A 23,561-nucleotide genomic window follows, 5' to 3' on the forward strand; every position below is an offset into this window, starting at 1 on the left:
GAGTGGAGAATGAAATATAAGGGCAGTGGTAGCCACGCGAGCAGCTTGAATCTTACCCGCCACCAATAGTGATCATCTTGGAGTCGGCCGCCATAAATAGTTCGGAGCTGTGTCCCAGGTCCTTGTCGCCCTCAATGCCCACCCATGGGTACTTGGCTCTTTCTGGATATAGGGAGAACAAAAAGGTTTCGCCCGTACCGAAGTAGGCCTGTCGCTGGCCCTTGTCATCTTTTACATTTCTTTCAAACCAGCGCGAAGAGCAGTAGGCACCAAATACCTAATAAAAAGAATCAAAATTTGATTTAGAAACTATTCAAATACCACATTTTCACCACGTTTTCACATCAAACAACCTTAGAACATTGTAATTTACCTCATTATTGCACGTCTTGATCATGAGCAGCGTGGGTTCATGCTGCTCCACCCGAACGTAGAACGTGGTTAGTGAGCAGCCGTGCTCCTCCGTGGTGTAGAGCAGCACCGGTTGGTACATTGTTATCCGCACGGGCAGCCAGGACCACAGCGTGAACAGCTATGGGAGAACGAATGGCATGTTTGTTAGCAACTCATCCGAACACGATTGAAAGCTAGAACTTGTCTACAACTACGAGTAACGTATTGAAAAGGGTAGCAATTAGCCAATGACAGAACAAAATACGTTGGCGTGGGTAAAGTAGAGTGAAAGAACATGAACTAAGAGGCCAAAAGTTCAACGAAAAAACAACTAAAAGCCGGGGTTACGTAACATATAAGAGGCAACAACTCTCGATGAGGTCTAAAATCTACAGAGAATAAACTATGGCGCAGTTCACTTCCAACTGTAAGCAGCGGCGGCGGCACGGCAGCAGCGCATCTCAAACTGTGGCTCGGCGGCACTCAAACTGTAAGCTTATTGCGGACTTAATTTAATACTAATCATTTGCGACTCTCCAATTCTCAGATGAAATGCAGACTACTGACAATTAACAGTTAACAGCAGGACAATGACACTATTACAAAGACAGGGACTGTTTTGAAATATTATCTAGGACGGGCACGGAATGAAAACTGTTTCTAAATTTGGATGGGAGTTTCAAGGAATAATTGCATTCACTTTAATGGAATCACGGAATGGATTGTAATGGCAATGGGGAGGGGAAAACAGGTTGGAGGGTTTTCAATATGCAATGCAATGCTTACAAATTGTCTATCCGTCCAGGTTTTTATGAAATTCTTTGTGCCCGGCAAACCAAAATGCTATGAAAAGATATAGATGGATATATAGCAAAAAATTATATGCAATGTGGCGGATGAGATCTTGGGAGAACGCATGAAATCGACTTATAGATGTGCTAGCTGACTCTCCTATACCCTTCATTCTAACGTATTCGTTATGGCAAGAATTGGGACCCAAACTGGATTGACGTAACTAAAACTCAGAGATAATCAATTATAGTGGAAGAAATGCCAACTACACTGAAAACTTAAAAATGATGGCAAACGAAACTTTACGAACGGAATAAATCAACTACAATAGTTTCCATTCGATTGAAAACAAATTCTGGCACTACATGCAGTTTTTGTGGCTTGAATGAAATGCGGATAAAAAGTGAGCCAAAAGCATCAAGATATTTTCGAGTTATACATATTATAGTACGAATAAAGTGTGTTTTGTGGTTATCTCGGTGGGAATTGTTGATTGGCTTTATATTGGAGTGGAGTGGAGTGGAGTGGACTTTGACTTTGACTTTCACTTACATCTTCGTTCTTACAAGCTTGACTTTTCAGATTGTGTATGGGATAAACGCCCATCGCGATTGCTCTATGACCGGGCGATTTTTCACCCTACAGTTTATACATAATCATGATGGATGAAATATTTAACAGAATGCACCCAAATGCGGCCAATGAACCCGTGGAAATGTATTTCATCGAATTCAGAAGTATGTATGTATACATTGATTAAGCGTACGCAAATTTATATTGTATTTCGCAATTATTATTTTTGTAGTATCGTTAATATTCATTCATTCGTTGCCAAGGCAGCAAAAAAAGTACAAGAAAAATAGAAATAACGTTTTATATATTGATTTCATATATGGAGCAAATTCACTTGAGGATTATTGTTGGTTTATGTATTTCTGTATGTGAGTATATAGGCTTTGCAATATATTATTTCATTTTATCACAACGAAAAGCAACGGAAACGAATAAAAAGCTATACAGTGTGGTTATTTTATAAATGTGGTTATTGTGTAGGCTGTGTTTTTGCTTTGCTTGATAAGTAACGAAACAGTAACTGCAAGAAGTTATTTCATTCCGCGAAATAATACATGACAAAAATCAAACACAACACAAAAGTCAAGTGGAAGCAGAACGGACACAAAAATCGAGTCGAATCAGTTCGGAGAGAGAGCTTGAGAATTAACTGGACGCCTTAAACCATCAGGACTTGATCCAGTTGATTCCGAAATTAAACTTTTCATATGTACACATATTTGATATTTGATTTCAATTTTAAATTAAAACTTTCCTATTTTCATGCTTTCGTAACTCGACTCGAGCAAATTAAGAAAATTGAAAGTAGATTCAACTCATTCAAAGACGGTGTGGAAAGAAAAACAACAGATCAAGCAGAATCAATCAAACATTGGCATCTTTTTTGTTTTGTAATAATAATTTTGTATAGCTTTTCACGGCCTCATACCAAATTGCGACAGCTCTCGGAGTGCAGCTTCTGGTTTTGTTTATTTATTGGGTGCGTTGTTTCAGAGTTGAAGAAGTTGTGAGAGAAACATAAACAGAAAACGAATAAAAATAAATCAGAGTTTACCATTAGACAAGGTGTTTTGCTTGTAGTGCTGTGCTGTGTGAATAGTTTCATTTGGGTCATTACTAACTGAAGGAATGCCTAACTCGGTTTCTGTTTGTATTCAGTATTCTGTATTCTGGGTACTGTGTTCGCTGTGTATGCTGTGTGATGGTGGGTTGGAGGGGGCGCGTCGATTGGGTTAGGGATTAGATTCACATACCTCTCGGATGGTCAGGGTGTGGGACATCATTTGGATGTTGACCTGCGACTGACTAGTGGGCAGATTATCACTTGAACGCGATTTGATTAATTGCTTCGAACCGCTGGTGAGCACGGAGCGGCTTTTTAGTAGCATTTCAGTCTTGATAAATATTCTAGAAATATACTGGGTACTGCAAGAGAAGAAACCGGGCATTACAAACTGATCTCATTGATCATTAGTTAACATTTTAACTACCTCAGTCCCCTAATACTAAACGCGGCATGGAGCAACTTCGCCGGCGACACTGGTATCTTCTTGCAGAACTTGATCAAAGCGTTGCCAATGTCGTTTTTAATGTTGTCCGGACTCCATTCGTTGTTCGACTGGCACTCCTTGTGAAACAGGTTGAGTATGACGAGGGCCACGCGGTACAGGACCTTGATGCCCTCGTGGAAGTAGCAGTCCATGATCCGCACCAGATGCTGGAAGGGTAGACCGGCTAGAATCCACCAGCACCAGTCCATGAAGATGCGTTCTAGCTTCAGGCCCGGGCAAATACGTTGGAAATACGAAGTAGCACTTTTCTAAACGATACACTTTTGATTAGCATTTGATCGATGTGTACTGCTGTACTGCTGTACTGGGAGTCTACTACTTACTGTGTGCTTTTTGGCTATCTGCATCACCGTCTTCCAAGTGACTTCGTGCTGTAGTTTGGTTTGATTGATGAATACCTTCTCCTTGCTACCGACCAGACCGGCCAGACATATGTACGCCTCCTCCTCTGGAAAATATGAATTATATCAAAATGCATTATTAGTACCGAATGTTAATAAAGAATCTAATGACTTCATTTTAAATGTACTGAAATGTAGTTCTTATTATTAATTGAAATATTGCTAATATAATTTCATTTCGAATATAATTGCCTTAATAGTTATCCGCTCATTTTCTGCTTACAATACCAACGTGTCGTATACGTAATATTCGATATTTGATACGCCCGTTGGCACTCGTACGCAAGATCGTATTGCAGTTTTTCTAGCAATTATCTATTTAATAACAGCCCTAACCTTAGCCACAATTTATGCAGTTACCACCCCCGCACCCCCTCCCTTCCTGATCCGCGTCCAATTTAATTGTGGAACTGCAGCAGCTCGACTTATAACATTCGTGGTGGTTTGGTTTGGTGTGCATATCTACATATACGTACGTACATATATGTATGTATGTATACACACTGAATTACCGCAATGACGCAGCGCAAATTAAATTGAGAATGCGTCGAGCATCCGTCGGTGGAGTGCACTTTGACCAGCATCACCGCCATTTCCCCGCCCCAACCACGCCCTCTTCAATTTTCCATAATTAGCCGGCACCATTTTTTCAGCAACCTGTGTATGTGCGCTCTGATTATTTGATTTCTAAATTAGATCAAATTATGCAATGTCACAGTGTTGGAGCTATAAATACCCTCTGGGAGTTTTGCTCGAGCTGTTTTTCAGGCAATCGTGAGAGAGTCATTAGCGTTCGTGAAAATATTAGGCAGGCATTTAAAAAGTAATTGTGCGCGCAACGGGAGGGAGCGCAGTTTGGGGTGTGGACTTTAAAGGACTTTAAATTTAATTTAGATAATGAACCGACTTGAACCTTCGCAGGGCGATAAGGAGTCATCGGATTGATTTGCTGCATTACAAAGTTTAATTAGTTTCAAACGCCGCGGGGTAAACAAAGGTCTTATCAGCGGATTTCGCCGGCTTATCAGTGGATTACACTGGCCCCAGGCGGTTCGACTTAGTTTCCCCGGATTGCTCTCATTTGCCAGGGCATCGGATGCAGGGCAGGGTCTGGAGTATAGTACATATAGTGTGCTGAACTTTATCTATTGCGGAAAGACAGCTGGAGTCCGGGCAAACATTTGATAAGTTCATTAAATATTCAAGAGCCTCGCTATATATAGACTATGACGAGCGTTAGACACTGCAATTGCAATAATTCGCCAACATTTGCATTCTGGTCAAACTTTTAACGACCCCTCACATACTCATTATCAGTCGGCGCGAAAGCAAAAGTAAACAATTTCAATTGAAATTAATCAAGTAACTGATAATAACGATTTAAAACTGTGGTAAACGCGAGCGTGCCAAAGAAACAGAATACCAGAAACCAAAGGCATCACCAAAGCTACTTTTGAATACAGACAAAGGTCGATTGGCTAATGAGACAGAATGTTAAGTCGGTAGACGTCAGAGAGCACGTGTCGAGTTATTTATGAGATATAAGCCAACTAAAAATAGCCAAAGATAGCCAAAAGACCCACAGCCGAGATACACGAACAGAAACCAGGAGTCCAGTCCATCTGCTCTCCTACTTTAATTAGCTCAACAAACTCAAGCATAAACAATGTAAATATGGCAAGACAAAAACAAAAGCGGAACTTACACACGGCCCACTTAATAGACTTAGATAAAAGCAAAAATAACATTTTTGAATTGCTAATCGGCGGAGAGCAGCAGACAAGCAAATCTGAGTAGGCATGAAGAAACTGGGAAATAGCTCTATAAGAAATAGACGGTATGGATTTTAGAGCTTTCTGAATGAAGCTGATAAGATACACACTATTTACCTGTGTTTTGCCCCGTAAAGTGCCGCGAAACAAAGAGATACAATTCAAATCCCCCTTTTACGCCTGGGGAACCTTGAAAACCCGCCTCCATTTCACTTATTTAGCTGGCTAATGCATATGCATGGGAAAGGGCAGAGAAATGCAAATTAAAGCAGGGCTATATTCCAATTTTCACTCTCTACCTGAGTCAAGTCTGACGTCAGAGTGCTGGGCCATTAAAGCCAAGTACTGCGAAATATTCCATATACTTTAATCTGAATTGTGCGTGCCCGGCATTGCCAACTATTTGATGTGATGATGAGCACTCCGCATAGGAATCGGGTAAGCCAGGTATACCAAAGCGACAATGTTTGGGTAGGGCGCAAAAACACAAACAGAACAATGGGGAGCCAGAACGGTGGAGAATAGAACTGGCAAACAAATCCATAAACGATGGGGAGCACATATGTGCGCATTTGCCTATCTGCTGCTGCCTTGTCTTCTGTCTGCGTTTTATGCGAGTTTTATGCTCACGTGTTGGCATTATTAGCCAAGCACAACGCAAATCAAAGAACCATTTCAAGATTCTAGAACAAAAAGAAGAAATACTAAAAGCACACGAATCCCAAAAAACCAGTGTGATGAGTGATGCTTTTCCAAAAGTAAATTAGAGGAGCGTCATGAGTATATATGCAAAAGTTATTAAAGACACACAGAAGTGTGTCAGTAAACTAAGAAACGTATCCCCAGGCCTTGAAACATGCCAATATTTCAATGTTCTGCTTCGACTTTTGCTCTGTTTACTTTAAGTGGCTAAAGGCAAATTCGCCAATTGCAAAAGAAGACGAATCAAACCGAGTCGAATGCAATGACGTCAACAGCGAAATTCCAACAGTCCGACATATGCATATGTGCTATCTATACCACTTTAAAGTTTAAACATTCGTTTATGTGCGACTCTTGAACTTGAAAGTGCAGGCAGAAAAACGTTCCACATTTAAATGCGTTGGCTGAACGCAGCTCACTTTTCAATTTTCTTTATTCCAGTATCCTTCGGTTTGGCAGTTTTTTTTTTGGAGTCATTTCACTGCAACTTCTTTCAATGTTTATGACCACAAAAAAAAAAAAGTAATAGCAGTTTTATATAAGAAAAAAAATTTTGTATGACCTAGAAAAAATCAGATTTCTTTGGAGGGCGGGAAATTACCTCGAAATCTAGACCGGAATCGAACAGTTTCGTCTGCCAGACAGACACAAAGGAGGGAAGGTATTTCGCACAGTGTAAATAAACCTTCAAAATGACAGGCTGTCTGACCTCCTCCTCAAAAAATCAGCTTATCAGCATCTCCAGAATATAAGTGCATACATATGTATACATATGAAATCGAATTGAAATCATTTTCAGAGAGCAGCGGAAAATATTTTTAGAAATAAAAGTTTGATAGAACGATTGACGGATTGTCTTACTTTTTAAAAATATGAAAACTATTTAAGGGCCGAGCAATTGGAATTGATTAGATTCCTGTAGATTATGCATATTGCCACAATTAAGAGGTTATCAATGGGTCACTCGCATTACAAGCTGTCTATTTCATATAGCTAGACCTCGAAATACGCGGTGTGCGATTATTTGGCCAAACTTCCGAATTTTCACATCCCTTTAGGTTAAATTTTGCTCATTTCGTATTCAATTATTTTTCCCATCATTGATGGAGCGGAATTCAGCGCATTTGTACTCGATCCGACTCCGCACCTGACTGGATGAAACCAAATTCCTAGTAAACAATCTATACTGTAAGTTAAATATTCGATTTTGTTATTGTGTCGCCAATAACAACAATGAATAATGATTAACTGATAATGAAGTAGTACGGACAATTTTTCAGAAGCAACAACAAATGCGGAACTAAAGCAGACAGTTAGACGTTGATCACTTGACTATGGTCAAGTACAGTGCGATACAGTTCAACCTACAAGTATACCTAATGCAGACGCAAGGCTATACAAATATTACAGGATGTATTACAGAATGACTCAAATCAAGGATGAATTTGCATATCGCAGCAGAAATTGCTTGAAGTAAATGGCAAGGATTGAACGGCCGGCCCTACAATGCCGGTTTTCACTGTACCTTCAGACAGTACAAAGGAATAACAAGATTTACATTAGAAATTATTTGGCGGCTCATTGCGTGTTGGCCAAATCAATTAGGTAGAAAATCACGATACATCAATTTGCAACCAGCTGCGATACGCGCCGAGAACCCCCGTATATATACCACACAGATATATAAATATAGATATACCTATAGATATATAGGGAGCTAACCGAGGGTCTGGAGCGTAGAGCCTTACAATTGTGCCACTTATTTTTGTGTGCCTTGTAGAGGCGATAAAAATGACTCGATCAAATATTGACATTCACGTGTGCTGCGGATGGAGAGGTGTGGAATGTTGTGTGCTGGAGTGCTGGCACTGCGATAACTCACCCGACATGAAATGCAAAAGTATCGATGTAATGGGATACAATACTGGACTGTAGGTAATATCGGGGCAGTCGTAGCCCAGGACATTCACGATGCGATCGGCCACGGCTCGTCCCGTGCTGGTCAAGTGGTAGGGCAAACAGTGGGTGGCATCCACAAAGGCGGGCAGCATGATCGGCTTCTCCGACAGCTCCGTGGTGCCAAAGACCTGAATTTTAGGAAAACACACATTAGTTAAGTACGGGACAAAAGGGTGAAATCTGGTATATGGATCCCACCTGGTGAACCATCTCCCAGTAGAAGCCATCTAGCATTTGCTGTTTGGTCTGGTGCTGGCCACACAACATCGGCCATAGCTGGGCTCGGATCGGGGAGTTAATGGGCCACGAGTTCTCCCTGAGTATGTTCTTCACGTCGCGCTTCTTGCCCTGCTGCAGCAGCTGCTGGATTTCCGTGTAGGAGCGCAGTGCCGGTTCCTTGCCTGCAAACAAAGATAGGAGACACCGATTAGATTATATTAAAGGTCCTCTGTGGGAGTAGGTTACAAGTGGGGAATATTAATAGATTCACGTCGGCTATTAACAGAAATAGGTGCCCAAATATATAGGTATTACATTTTAGGCGAAGATAGCGTGGGCTTACGATGTTTTCCAAATATACACATATGTCACACATATATATATCTTATCTAAATCACCTACTCTGCTTCCATTATATGCTATCATTCAATCTCTAAAGGTTTAATCCTTACAGCTGATAAGTACAGTTTAATTGGAGGCGTAAGTATACAGTGCTTACTTGATTAGTGTTCAAGCTAATCCCTCTTAGGTTAGGTCATTAACTCTCACTAATCCTTCGACTATTTAAACTACGCGATCAAACACAAACACGAAGACCTCAAGTGGTCGAGGCTGCCGTTTTGGCTATTTCTGGCACTTCATGCACTTCAATCATATGACACGATTGTTTTTGTTATGGCTAATAATGGAGGTTCTTGAGGTTATCACCGCTCTAGAGCCTTTCAACTGGCAGTCCAAGGAACCTTTTCCACTATCATCAAAGTCGCGAGGCGCTTTTGACCAACGGAGCTCAAGATAAAAAACACTTGTGAACCGCCGATAAGTAGTTAAATTTCATGTGTAGGGTTGCGACATTACTCATGCCTCGAGTGGTCAAAATAAAATACTTGAGAAAGTGCATCTGATAAGTAAAAAATGTTCGTTCACTTGATGAACACTTCCCAACAATTTCATTAGCCTTTGGCATTGGCTAGTTTTCAGAAAGGTGCTGGAGGCAAATTTTCCCACAGTAAGTACCATTGACGTACATAAGTAAACTGTATGACTTCTTCAGAAATGGTCACTTAACTGTTTCTGTTTTTGGTAACATTCGCAAAAAGAAATGCCGATATCAGCTAAGCACCTTTAAATGTTTTAAGCCTATACAAATTCCGAAGAAAATAATATTTTCTAGACAACCAATGGCATCTCTTCCGCGTTTTACCTCATTTGAAATGAAAGCCTGGAATTAAGTAGCCAATCGGCGAGTGCATTAGAAGTGTAATTATTAGTATGTAATTAAGTGCTGATTTTATTCGAATTGATTAAATAAATTGTTCTTAAGGTAAATCAGAAGCTTCTTAAATTAGACAATTATTTTTAATTAGGTGTCATGGGATTAGGTGCTTTTTCGGGAACCCTCCGCGCTGCGTTGTATCCCCATAACCCCCGGACTTTTCAAGCAGATGTGTCAATTGGGTGACAGCCGTAGATGTACTATCACCTCGGTCAGCTGGTCAACTGCGTATGTAGGACAACGCCGAGACCCCCACCCTGCTCCATCCGTATCTGTGGCCACCTCAATGCCACTTATTGATTAGCTATCGGTGTGGGGGTAATTGATTGCACTGCGGACATGTCTCATTACAGGCGGCGACAGCTGATCGATTTTTGCATGCCCCCCTTATCGCCGATAGCTGATAAGGTGGAAAGCGAGGGAAATAGCGCCGGGCAGAGTCATATCAGTATCGGGCAGCAAATCAGATACTGAGCTGCAGAACCCACTGATTTATTTGCCAGCTCGTTTTCCCGCGATTCGAAAATGGTTTCGGATATCGCTTGAATAAAAATCGTTTAGCATTAGGCCAATAAAAGATCGGGGAGAACTATCAAATTGCTCCAAAGCGATAAGATACGGGGTGAGTGTGTTTTCATTCAGCAAACGCAATAATAATAAAAACTGGTATAATTGAGTGGAGCTTCGTTCAGTCGCTGTGTCGCTTGTGGGGGTAATTAATCCCCATCTACGGCATCTCGCGGATCCATTTGCATTTTTCGAGCAACCAATATGGAAAACTGCGATGCATATCGTCACCACATATACACTGCACAGATGCAGTAGTTTTCCTATCAACGCAATCAATTTCATTTGTTTGCGACAGCGAAACAAGCCCCTCAAAACATTCCTCATAATTGGATATTATGTCAGTTTACGATCATACTTATAACACAACTATCCAAGTCAAAGCCCCAGCGATTAACTCACATACTTTAAATACGCTAAACGCCATTGAAAGTGTGCAATCTGATTAGGAGCACAAAACGCAATGCAATTAAATCAACAATGTAGCGGATACCATTTGTTTCAACGCCGAAGCTTTATCGCTATTAGTATGATAATGAATACACACACGAAAATATCATTCATTGTCTTCCACAACAGCTGGGAATTTTGGAAATTAAAAAAGATTTATTCACGCAGCTGATCTGTTTTATTTTTTTCTTTTCTTGCTCTCTTTACGCCTGAATTATACTTATTTACTAAATATGTATACCGATTTAAGTGTTATTTTGTAGAGAGCTGAGGGTAAGTAATAATAAACATCGCTTTTTGAAGCATCAAAGAATTTTTCATGCAAGCTCTTAACTACAGAAAAACAGTTTAGATAAAAACGATGGTTATGAAAAAAGGGGTCAAGATTAATAATAATATGTGTACCATTCTTTGAACCAAGGTTAATTGTCAAGTTTTAAAAGAAGGAAAAGATATAGATAGATAGATATTCCCGAATCTCTAAAGCCACAGTTATAAATTTCACATTTTCATTTTGCCAAAAAGCTAGTAAATCAAAGCATCTATACTTAAAATGAATCTAATTGACGTTTTGAGTCTTTAATTTAACACATTTTACTCTGATTCAAGAGCTGGAACTATAAACATTAGTTTTGATTTTTATACTATGTGTTTTTGAGTCTGGTTTGGTCGGTCTCGTGTTTTGACTGCGTCGTGCCCATGGGTTTCATTACCTGGACTGAACTGGAAGCACTGGCATTTGGTGGTGATGTCGTTCGAGCTGGCCGCGATGAAGAGCGGCAGCTCGAAGAACTTGTCGCACTCGGGATCGACGTAGACGCTGCTGCGCCGGCTACTGAACTGCTCCAAGTCTTTGATGCCCAAGACTTTGCCAACCATTTTTCACACTGTGTTCTCGAATCGCTCCTTTCGTCAATTTGTGTTTGTGTTTCTTTCGATTCGACTTGGTCGGTCGCCTTAATTTTATTGTTATTTTGTTGCTTTATTTTAATTTTTGTTTGTTCACTCGCTTTTTTGGCACCGAGAACGACATCGTTTATGTAGATTTCAGTCTCTCTTTTGTGTTGCTTAATTTCTGTGTTTTTCGTATTTTATGCCCGTACACCCTGTTCACTGCTGCCTTTTATTGTTTTAATTTATTGCGATCTGCAATTAGCTGTCGCCCGAGCAGCGACGCCGGCAGCGCATGAATTTAATTTGCTTCACATTCAACATTCAACTTTTGCGGGCTCTGCGTGTATTGAAATGTAATGTAAATACTTCCACGGCGGTTGAAAGAAATCATTACGCATCCGGGCGATGCTAGCGGGGATTGGATCGCGGCTAAGAAAATCGGAGCACGGCGAGTTCTCAGACGGGCTTAGCTTACGTGCGGAGCGTTCGGATGCGGCCGGGCTTCTCAGATATTTTCCGGCGGACAGGCCGGTTTCATTCGCGAGCCTTCTCAATGAAAGCTCCCCAATGAAGAATAAATGAAACGAGAGCGATCGAAAACCTGGCGCGTGCAAGCTTTGATGTAGAGCTTTTCGCGGGTCTCCTGCTCTTGCTATTCTGTTTTGTGATTTATTTTTGTTTTCCTTTCCTATTTTCGTTTGTTTATGCATTTCACTATCGGGCGCCTCAGAGCAAACAGCTGTTTTCTGTTGCTCTCACGCTCTCGAAGCGAAGGAGGGGTTAGAGAAAACATCCAAATCTAGTGAAAATACCTTTATAAATAGCTTTTGTGGGAAATTTCGTAAGCATGGCGCAAAAGAGCTTGGAAAATGACAGGCGAGAAGAGAATCTCGGGCATTCCTGCATATACGTAATGTCGATTTATGAGCGTTTGGCAAGGAAAATTCCATACCACAAAATAAAATTTATGGCGAAACCTCAGAAACTTTAATTTTCTGCATTTCGGAACAAGTCTCAGCAGCACATTGTGAAAACAAAAAAAAAGGAGGAAACGTTCTTCAAGTCTAAATATTTATAGGGGAAATTCTATATAACTTTCACGTATGAAGGCTAGAGCTATGAGCGAAGCAGGTTTGAACAGAAAATTAGCCAAATTTAAAGCAAAACGAGTTACATAGCACTTTCAATTTATTCTTATCAAATATTAAAGTGCAAAAGACAAAGAATCGAAAAGGCTGTTAATTTATACTCTTCCCCGTTCAAACCTCCAATTCTGATAATTTACATTAATCGAACGACATACAAAGCCGATTTTCAGCACTCACTGAAAAGACTAGCTACAAAGATTCATTTTCAAACACTCACGTGATGCCCTCTTGCTTAAACGCATTTCAATACACATTTAGTTTCTTTCACACCATCCGCCCATCTTTTTTTTAGCGTATTCACAAATTGATTTTTCACATGTTTTGTCAGGCAAATTAAATAAGACCAAGTCAGCCGTTTGTTTATACGAGAAATGTATAAATAAAATGAGAAAATAAACAGCGCGTGGCCATTGGCCACTGGGAAAAACGCTTTTCTTGACATTCTCATACGGCAAATGATTAATTAACCAAAATTTTAAAAGTATACACAGAAAAACCCAAAATCAAAAGAGCCTGACGGCAATTACCTTTGGCTGTATCGGATTTTTGTAGAATATTCCGTGTATTTATGAGGGAGGGATTGCCAAGAATTTTGACGACACGAAAGTGCCCCATATCACCTAAAGAACAGATATAGATCTATAAATGATGTCCCATGAGCAATCTGTTGTGAGTCCCATATTGCCACTCCTACGGGGGGTGAAAAAATAAACTCAATTTGCGCATTTATTCATCTTTAGTTATAGATTAAACAGGATAAAAGTGTGTTGAAATCAAGAGTGCTATAAAAATTCTACCAAAATACGCTTTCAGAGCCTAAATAGCTTTTAATTGGTATTACTGAAGTGGCCGTAAAGTAATTGCAGATAAGTTTGCATCGCTATCTTTACGATCACTGCGTTTGCAGCCTTCGAAGAATCGTAAATATATAAAAGAAATTTATGCAGCTGGGCGGGACTAGTTAATTACTCAATTAATTGATTCTATTCAATCGTAATTGACGTAGTTTATTGGGAACTTCGTGAGTTTCCACTTATAAGAGTATCGCGACATTCTGCTTCAAAATTTAATTCACATAAATTACTAGTTCTAGAGATTGAAGTGGAAAGTGCTGTGTGCTCGAATTGTTTAAACGAAAATGAGCGAAATCTTCAGCTTGACATCGACTAATCAAAGGTCTAAAATAATTGTGACATGATCTAATGTACAATTTTTAGCAATAGGAAACAAACAATAGACTTAAGCAGAATCAAGAAGGAATATCCGCGTTGAAGGGGCCACAGCGAAAGGTTAGCGGCAACAAAAACACATTCTGGGCATGCAAATTGCAAATTGCAAGTGCAATTTATTACATTTTCCCCTCTGACGACATTGGCATCGCATCGCTTGCCAACTGAACTGCGCTCGCTGGGAAAAACAATTGCCGGCTGCAGCTAAATTTAATTTGACAACGTTTTTCAGTTTGGCAAACTGCAGATTAATGCCGAGTGCCCTCCTGTGTCGCGTTTCCCTTCCAAATTGTCAGCGTTTTCGGCTTAATTGCATCGCACAACAAGCGGCGCTGAGCGAAACAAGATTGGGGGCATAAAACATAAACGAGAAGTGGGAAGCCACCTGAGGAAAGACCTTCGAAAACAGCGAAAAGTGCCGTACCATTGCAAAAAGATGACTAAGTGAAAGATAGGAAACAATCTAATAATTATGAGGAACGTACATACCCTCAGCCATGACTCATACTATCGATGCTATAAATTATTTTATTTCAATGCAAATAAAAATTTGTAAGAGCGCGCAATAAAGATTCAGCTTTACGCATAAACACAAAAATAAATTAGTAATAATTAAAAATTAAAATATACGATAAAATAATTTATTTATTCCTGGAAATTAAGATGCAAATTATATGGAGAATTGCAATCGATTTACTCATTTCCCCGAAATGATCATTACAAACTTCGATGTACCCCAAATGCGATACACAAATAACGTTCAGCCTTTTCCACAAACAAACACCCACAGGCACATGTGTGTGCGAGGTTTTTGTCCAAATCAGTTGGCTCCCTCAGCAAATTATTCATATCAATTAATTCAAGGGATCGGGACAACGAAGTCAACGAGCATTGCCTCTGCCAGATTGTTCAGACTGTTTAGCACGCGCTATAAATATCTTGGACCGATCGATCGATCGATCGGTCGTGAGCTAGCTATTTGTCAATTAGCACCAGCCATAATTCTGAATTTCGAGGGACGAGGCACATGATGGTCGACCTTTCGGATCGATCTCGGCGTTTTTGGGGGAGGCATCGCCAATGGGCATCAATTGCCATTCGCCAGGGATCGTATAATACCGGGCCTAAGTGGGCGGTTGGGGGTGGTTCGCGTTGGTGTGAAGCGATGCGATTCGATGCGAGCCACGAGCCTGGTTCGTGTCCCGACAATATGGGAAATTAATTAAGTTATTGCCGTGTTAACTGCACCGATGATAGGCGCCTTTTGAGCCTGGCACAGAACGTTTTTGTTCCCACTTCTTTTTTACTCTCGAGATGAGCTGGGTCCGAAACTGGTTTGAGCCATTACCAACTCATATGCACTTTATTGAATTGATTTTGGAATAATACATTCCGTTGAGTGTGGTTGCTTTTTATATTCGATACTTTATTATGCCCGCCGTGTGTTTTATTAAACACAGCACGTTTCTTTTATTATGGGCATAATTTTGCATTCAATTAAAACGGCGAGCAAAAAACCCCAACCATTCATTCAGTTTTGATTGTTGCAACAACGGTTTGCTCTAGAAAATCAATGTAAACAAACTGTGCTGTTTACATTATTTATTCTCGTATGGCCGCTTTATTCATTTCTACAACCACATACAAAAAATAATCAAATTTACACTGAAAATTGTATGTTAAATATATTATTTTAATCCTATTCTGGATACAAATCAGTATATGTTTATCTAACTATCTAACTTAAAATCATTATGCTTTTGAAGGGTATATTTTTTTAAACATATTAAACATATAAACATATTTGATGCGCGATCTTTATTAAGTTATACTGAAAGCCTCGTAGTTTAACTCCTTTTTGCGCACTAGTGTTCAGTGCACACATGGCGTATGCGTAACGCAGCCATTAACCATATAGCATTGACTGACTGATCGAGTCACTACTGACCATTGAACAACCGAACGCAACGCACGAGACTATGTACACATAAGAGCGATGGTGCATATATTATAATGATTCGTTGTATTTTCTCGACTTGAATGTTTAGTTTTTGGTTTGGCAGCTAGGCGTGATAATTAACGAGCCGTGATTTAAAAGTCGATTTTGCTTTAAATGTGCATTCCGATTGCGATTTAAGGCTGCCGCAGGTGCACCGACAAAAAATATACAATCTTCTAAGTATGCAAAATGAGTAACATGTTTATAAGGACCATCTATGATCTGAAATAGCACGTTAATTTCAGACATAACTTGAAGATATACATTTTCTTTCAGTGCACCGATTCACCCATTTGTATATGGACACACGCACTTTGCAAACATATAAAGTATTTACGTTGACACGCGACTCGTTTCGAAAAGTATTCCAATTTGTTTTCTCGATTTTCTTTTCGATTACGACTCGGGTATGTGGCTCTTCTCCTTCTCTTTCGTGATTTGACAGTTGACAACTTTTGGGCATATAAACTACACTCGACCGATAAGTCGACGGATTGAGCGGGGGACAAAGACAGACAACCACCGGGCCCGAGGGTTGGAATTATACTGAGATTAGAGTTGAGAAGTCGCCAGCGGTCCCGCTCACTCTCTCTCCCGATTCGCCAGAGAAAATGGGAGAGAGGCCGAAAGACAGGTGATCGATGCATCGGGGACACACAGTTGCTATCAAAGCTTTTGGCCCATCGAATGAAAACAAAAAGCTGTCTAATTAAAAGCTCCCCAGAAAATATCAAACAGTGCTACTTGTGATTTTTCGCTCTCAGAAGTTCGTTCAACTTCAGGAAAATACTCCAAGGGGGCGCGTCTCTACAAAAAAGTACTTCACATATATCCCGGGACTGGTAAAATATTCCTGAAAGTTATCCACCCATTTATACACACCCACATCAGCAATTCAGTGAGCCATTAACTGAGCATTTGAATCAATAGTTGTAAGAGTAAACTATTTGTTGGGAAATCGGCGAACGTAATTTTAATAGCTATAACGTGTTTTGTGTAAGGCAACTTTGTTGGCATTTCATTAAACGCCATCATGTGATCTCAGATCTGTGGTCATTGAATTGCCGATCTGGTAAGCCCATCAACGTGTGAATCAAAAGTGTCGCATTTGCAGACAAGTGAGATGGAAACGGAGACAATGGACCGCGACACCTGCGATGCCAAGGGTAAAAGCATTAGACGGATTTGAGGAAATTGAAGAAACCGCGACGGAAATCATTCTTCAGCTAATTGCTCGCTAGCAAGTTTTGCAAAAAAAATATAATTCTTTCTATTTTTTATGCAAATACGGTCAAATACATTATTAAACTATTACTATTATTATTTTAATTTATTAAAACACTATTTCTAAACAAATGACACAAAGGGTTAGACTACCGAATCGAAGATGCCATTGCTGGCAGTCAACAGTCGTGTCCCGCAACAAGTGTAACACCTTCACAGCAGTAGCAAACGATGAGAACAACTTTGCAGCATACTTTAGGGCAACTCATTAAAATACAGCTCCCGGCTACTTGGCAACTCATTTTTATTCTCGCACACAATGACGCCACTTATGCGCTTGTACGCACTCAAAGAAAATGAAAAATAAATGTACGGAAAAAGCACCGGATGGAAAATAAATATAAAGTTTTACGATGCAAAAGCAAAATGATTTTTGCACTGGGAAAAGAGAAAAACAGACTGGTGCTGCCCCAACAATTCACTCTGCTATCTAAACTAATGTTTATCTAAAATAATGTTATCGCAGGGGTTTTTTTTTTTTTTTTTTTTTTTTTTTTTTTTACGATGATGTTTTTATTATTTGATCAACGCACTGTTACCCATGCGGCAACTTAATTTGATCTGCTTAAATTATTTTATTTTACAATGTGTCTTGGTTACTTAAGACTAACAGATTTTTAATCCTAAAAATGATAGGGAGAATTATAATAGTTGATATAACATAGTAATTATTATTTATATGATTATTCTAATGAATTTTAAAACTAAGACTTTCTAGGTCAAAACCAGGTTAGGGAGGTCATGAGGGTGGTGTCGCTTGAGTCTTCTTTTGACTCTAGTCCGAGGGTCAGCATTGACCACAGCTGCAGTTCCTAGCTTCCTTGCTAGGCTGTTGGGGTGTACATTAAGCCTTTCCATATATTTTTGGGCGATGTTCTGGAGCTTGTCTCCTAATTTGGGCACCTTGAGGTCGCGTTCGATGTCTCTTGTTCTCATATACCAAGGAGCCCCCGAAATTCTTCTTAAGGTCTTCGCCTGTAAGATCCGGATCTTATTAAGGTGACTCTTCGCAGCAATGCCGTATACCTGCAGGCCGTAGAACAGGCAGGGGGCCAATATGGACTTGTAAATATTGACCTTGCAGCCAAGCGACAGTTTGTTGCGTGGTGCAATGAGCCAAGACATCCGAGCAACCTTGGTCCTGAACGCTTGCTGAATATTTGTGATGTGCCTGCTGAAGGTGAGCTTCCTATCGAGGGTAATACCAAGGTATTTATAAGCCTGATGGTGTCTGATCAGTCTCCCATTCAGACTGACACCCGGACAGCTACCTGTTCGGTTGGCGAACGTCACATTGGCACACTTCTCAGCGTTGATGCGCACATTCCAGTTCTCAGCCCATTGCTGGAATGCATCCAGGTATTCCTGTAGACCAGAAGTGGCAGCCAGGATACTTTTACTTTTCGTGAGCACAGCAGTATCGTCAGCGTAGGTGGCTATGAGCACATCTTCTTCGTCTACCTCTGTGACTGGTGTGTGAGTAGGCATGTCCGAAGCAAAAACTGAGTATAGGGTTGGGCCAAGAACGCTTCCTTGAGGAACTCCAGCTGCAATTGGCTTGATTGATGATTTGTACCCATCAACAGAGACGTGGAATGTGCGTTCTTCCAGGAAACTTTTAACAACCAAATATAGCTGCGGCGGGAACAGCCTCTTCGCTTTGTACAGGAGCCCAGGGTGCCAGACTCTGTCAAATGCCTGTTGAATATCAAGAAAGGCACCTACTGCATACTCCTTGTTTTCCATAGCTTCCAGAGCAAAGTTCACTACTCTATGTAGTTGCTCAGGAGTACCGTGCTGCAACCGGAAGCCAAACTGAAATTTGGGAATCGCTTTGGTAACATCCTTGCATGTGAGCAGCCTGTTTAGGATCAGCCTCTCCATAATTTTACCCAGAGATGGGAGTAAGCTGATGGGCCTGTACGAGTCAACGTCTGTCGGTGTTTTTCCAGTCTTATGGATCATAATTATGCTCGCCGATTTCCAAGCTTTCGGAAAGTAGCCAACATCAAGAACGCTGTTGAATATTAAGGCAAGGAACTGCAATGCTTGATCTGGGAGAAGTCTAATGGTTCTATTATCAAGAAGATCTTCTCCAGGAGCTTTCTTAAGTGGCAGCTTGGCTATTAAATTCTTCACTTCTTCCAGTGTGACAGCACTCGGAGGCAGGCTCATTTGAAAGGGCGATTCCAAGTATTCTTCAACCTGACGACAGAGACTTTCCGGTGCATAGTTATAGGGTGTAAAACGTTGCTCAAGGTTGTTAGCGAACACTTCAGTTTTTTCCAAGCTAGTGCGACACCAGCCACCAGACGGATTTTTGATTGCTGATTTTGGGGTGGGCTGAGCTTTGAACCGTTTCGTGATACGCCACAGTGAGTAATTTGTGCTCGCGTCAGCACCCAAGTTATCCAAGAAGGTATCTATTTGGGCCTGCTTTCTTCGAGCAAGGGCCTTATGCAGGCAGTTGGCCAGTCTACTGTGGATCTGTTGCATGCGGGGATCACCTGTTCTAGCATATTCTTTTCGAACTCTTCGTTTTAGCCTGAGCAGTGCCAATATTCTGGGAGGAAGTTGAAGTGGTCTGGAGGCCTCTACTTCATGCCGATTTCTCGGTGCAGCAAGCTGAGCAGCCTCACTTAGTTTGCTCATGAAAAGGCTTGTGGCATTATCAATGTCCACCGCCTCCAGAATTTGCATATTTACCTCACTCAGCTGTTCAAGATGGGTTTTGAATATGTTTATGTCAGCATTATGGGCAAGTAGTCGTACGCGTTGTGGTTTCTTTAACGGCGTAGCGTGCAATACAGCCAGAATAGGAAGATGGTCCGACGAGAGTTCCTGGAGAGTTTGTACATCTAGCCTGCCCATGCCGTACCCACAGGTTATAAAAAAATCAAGGGCTGATGGTGTTAACAAAGGGTTGTAAGAGTAGAAAGTGGGTTCGCCCGTAGCCAGAACTTGGTATTGCCCATGTGCAATGACTTCTTGCAACATTTTACCTCTAGGACAGGATCTTGGGTTCCCCCACCATGCATGTTTGGCATTGTAATCACCACCAGCAATAAATTTGTTGCCTAACGCAGCAAACATGGATTTGAAGTCATCTACTATCCATCTTTCTGCTGGAGGTAGATAAACAGCAGCTACAGTGACGGTCCCAACCGATGTTTGCAGGTGCACTCTCGCTATCTGCCTGTCATTAGTAGAGATAGGTGTCAGAGGGCTGTGACAAAGTCTAGATTTTATGATGACTGCAGAGCCACCTCTACTGTTACCACTGGGGTGGTGGGCGTGATACATAAGATACCCTGGGAGATAGATGCGCTGACCAACTCGCATGTGTGTTTCCGTGGTAAGCATTACGTCTATATCGTGATCGCTGAGGAATATCCGAAGCTCCTCAGAGCCCCTTGTTAATCCGCGAGCGTTCCACAATCCGATTTTTAAGGTTGGTTGAGTCATTTAGGAATACGTGTAATTAGAACCTGAACCAGTTCTCTGAAAGCTTTATTAGCCTCTACAGTTTCGTGTATAAGCTTAAATAGTTCGTCCATTCTCGTATTGATGGCCCGAATGGAGTTGTCTAACGTCATAAATTTATTGTTAAGGCTATTGTCCGACGTTGGTATAACTTCAGCCTGCACAGTAGCACGAGCCCTAGATTGAGTCGTGTTGCGTCGAGCAATATCAGCATAAGAGATGTTGGTTCTTAATGCCTCAGCTGGTATGTAACCGCTTGAAGAACGTTGTGGAGGTTTGAGTGTGGCAATATTATTAGTCATCGGTAGCCTGGACCTTGGTTTTAGCTTCTTGGCTTTCTCTGCTCTGACAGGGCAGCTTTTGTCTGTCGAGACATGATCACCACCACAATTTATACACAGACATACGTCACTTATGCACAAAGCGGACCCGGTCATATGGGGACCACTACATTTACCACAAATAGGATCCTGGGCGCAATAGTTCTTAGAGTGTCCAAAAATTTGGCATCTTTGACATTGTAGCAGTTCTTTTCTACGTGTAGCGCGCTCAACAGTGACTCTGTATCTGCCAAGTCGAGTTATCTTAAGAGACTCTTTAACATTCGGGCCTTGTTTAAGATTAATATAAAACAAATTTTGTCTAGTTTTGAAGTTTTTTGTAGCTTCATTATCATCTTCGTTTACCTGAATGTTCTTCCAGTCAGACTTTCTGGGGCAATAGATATTAAGGACCTCATAGCCGTGATCACTAAATGCTTGTTCTATCTGCGAACTAGGAACATTAGCATGGATTCCTTTAAGCACTACTCTGTAGGGTTTTTCTTCTTTAAGTTGGTGATGCCAGAATTGACAATTTAACTTATTTAGTTCTTTTACAGCGGTGCGGAAAGCATCAGAGTTGGCTGTATAGATTCTGGATACACCAAATCTAGAGGTGCGGATGTAGTAGTTTGAGGAGCCAATACTCAGATTAAGAGCCCGTTCCAAGGTGACCGGATCACTTACACTTGGTACGCATATGGCTGGGGGTTTGCTATATTTAGCGGATTGTCCACCACCATCTCGGGCAGCAGAGTCTTCAATGTCAGAATCAGCATCCGACACGTCTTGCTCCATATTCTCCGCTTCAGCAGACAAAAGCGCGAAGCGATTGTTATTTAATGCTGCTGCAGTGGAGGTAGAGGCCTCCTCATTGAGTGGCATAGTGGCCTGCCTTTTAGTTTTACGGCTTGGAGAAGGGGTGAGGATAGGTAATGGGGGCTGAGACACGCCTTTTCGTTTCCTGTTGACAGTACGATCATGTGCTTGAAAGGGGCATTTCGCTTTAGATGGCTTATTGGGCAGTGATGACAGAGGTGTCGGCAGTCCATTGTCATAAGGCGTAGTTGGGCAAATGCTAGTGGTCACGGTTGTGCAATCAGTGTATGTAGGAGTACAGATCATGTTGGCCTGTACGTTAGAAATAGTGCAGGTAACACTTGCATTGGTGTTGCTGCTGATTGTCACCATTAAGCTGGAGACCGTAGATTGAGTTGGCATACCTTCCAGGTTAGGGGAAACAACTGCACAGCTGGCGCGGAGTTGGGAGCGTAATTCTCCTGGCTCAACACCTGCTACTTTCCTCATTTTCTCAAATTTATCGCACCCATTGCTAGGTCGCGATTGAGCAAATGAATTCTCCATTATATCAATTGTCTTTATACTTATGCCGTATAATGCAATTGATATTTACTAAACACGATAAGATTTACCGGTTTACTTGTAAGGTAAATTGTAACAACCTCCCGCTTGCGCAGCGCGCAGGGCGAGGGGCAAAAACAACACAGCTTAGAAATTGCTAGTTGCTGATAAGTTTCGCGAACCGAAGCCGTCACCGTTATGCAGTGACTAAAAATAGATTTTGTTTGTGAGATAAGCACACGATCTGCGCAAATGTTTGTGATGGATCACAATTACGTTTTTGTTTTATCCGCGACTTCTGTGAACACGTCCACTCGATTGCTCATCTCCCATGCGAATGTATCGCAGTGTGGCAACAAAAAAAGCTAGAAAATCGTAGGGAGAGCGTTTGAGCTTTATCCGCCCGGCATATCACTTTGGCTTTTGTGTAACTATATTTTAAGAATTTGCTGTTCTTTTTATTTCATTTTGTTGAGTTTCTTTCAATACCCTCTCCCAACGCTCTGGAATTGGGAAATCTTCAAAGTGTGATATTTACATATTTGTGGAATTTACTGGAGTTTTCGGTACACGTCATGCTGGTGGTTGTATATAGAGTATCCGATAGAATCTTGCAATTCTTCACATATTCTAGACGAACGAGATCAGAACTTAAGTAAAGTGATATCCCTAGGATAAATTCCATAGCTTCTATCTTTATGTGTTGTATTCGAAAACCAAAGAGCACGTAAACAAAAGCATCGGAAAGATTGCTAACAAAAAGCTTTTACTGTGCTTAGTGACCTCAAACACCTAGGAAGATATGTATGTACATATGTACATATATACAACTGCACGCATATCCATTATCTGTGCACACTGTGTACTTTCATCTAATTAGAGGCGCCGCTGTTGACAGAGAGTTCAAAAGAGCGGAAGAAAAGGAAACATAAGAGAGAAAAGGTTAGGAAAGAAAATTCAATTAAAAGAATCGCATCAGCGGAATTTATCGATTGATTGTGAGGCTAGAAGCTAAATGGCTAAAATCAATCAGCCAGCGGGAATGTTTATCACTATAGTTCCATATCTCGGAAGCAAGAACGGGAAAACAAAAAGGCAAATATGATCTGTTTATAGAACTTTTAACATATGCTCAAACATTGCCTAATGTTACTAATCAAATTATAT

At 40.9% G+C, this 23,561-nt stretch overlaps 2 protein-coding genes and 1 non-coding gene across 14 annotated transcripts in view, besides 1 other annotated feature; 1 reads left to right on the top strand and 2 right to left on the bottom strand.

The window, feature by feature from the left end:
* The window catches only part of CG43739 (uncharacterized protein), a 47,597-nt gene that overhangs the window by 2,566 nt on the left and 21,470 nt on the right, over positions 1 to 23,561 (bottom strand). The window contains exons 4-10 of the mRNA NM_001273719.1: positions 8,362 to 8,564; positions 8,087 to 8,291; positions 3,653 to 3,777; positions 3,249 to 3,577; positions 3,012 to 3,183; positions 374 to 532; positions 57 to 277 (exon numbers count right to left, since the gene is read on the bottom strand). The gene's annotated coding sequence lies outside the window, so the exon portion shown is untranslated. The remainder of the gene's footprint in view (positions 1 to 56; positions 278 to 373; positions 533 to 3,011; positions 3,184 to 3,248; positions 3,578 to 3,652; positions 3,778 to 8,086; positions 8,292 to 8,361; positions 8,565 to 23,561) is intronic.
* The window catches only part of sky (skywalker), a 47,597-nt gene that overhangs the window by 2,566 nt on the left and 21,470 nt on the right, over positions 1 to 23,561 (bottom strand). For 3 of the 12 annotated variants that reach the window (NM_136229.5, NM_206016.3, NM_165350.4), the window contains 8 exons: positions 8,362 to 8,564; positions 8,087 to 8,291; positions 3,653 to 3,777; positions 3,249 to 3,577; positions 3,012 to 3,183; positions 1,180 to 1,236; positions 374 to 532; positions 57 to 277 (listed from right to left, as the gene is read on the bottom strand). In NM_136229.5, coding sequence (NP_610073.1) covers positions 57 to 277; positions 374 to 532; positions 1,180 to 1,236; positions 3,012 to 3,183; positions 3,249 to 3,577; positions 3,653 to 3,777; positions 8,087 to 8,291; positions 8,362 to 8,564 — 1,471 coding nt within the window. Of the gene's footprint in view, positions 1 to 56; positions 278 to 373; positions 533 to 1,179; positions 1,237 to 1,737; positions 1,825 to 2,686; positions 2,717 to 3,011; positions 3,184 to 3,248; positions 3,578 to 3,652; positions 3,778 to 8,086; positions 8,292 to 8,361; positions 8,565 to 11,388; positions 12,077 to 16,282; positions 16,496 to 23,561 lie in introns of those variants that run through there. The other 9 variants (NM_165349.4, NM_206017.3, NM_165348.4 and 6 more) reach the window with 7 other exon arrangements.
* Positions 214 to 1,640, top strand: asRNA:CR44981 (antisense RNA:CR44981). The gene is made up of 3 exons (NR_124407.1): positions 214 to 883; positions 941 to 1,144; positions 1,199 to 1,640.
* Positions 17,718 to 22,734: a mobile genetic element.

Source organism: Drosophila melanogaster, chromosome 2L, assembly GCF_000001215.4.
Source record: "Drosophila melanogaster chromosome 2L".
NCBI lineage: Eukaryota > Metazoa > Arthropoda > Insecta > Diptera > Drosophilidae > Drosophila > Drosophila melanogaster.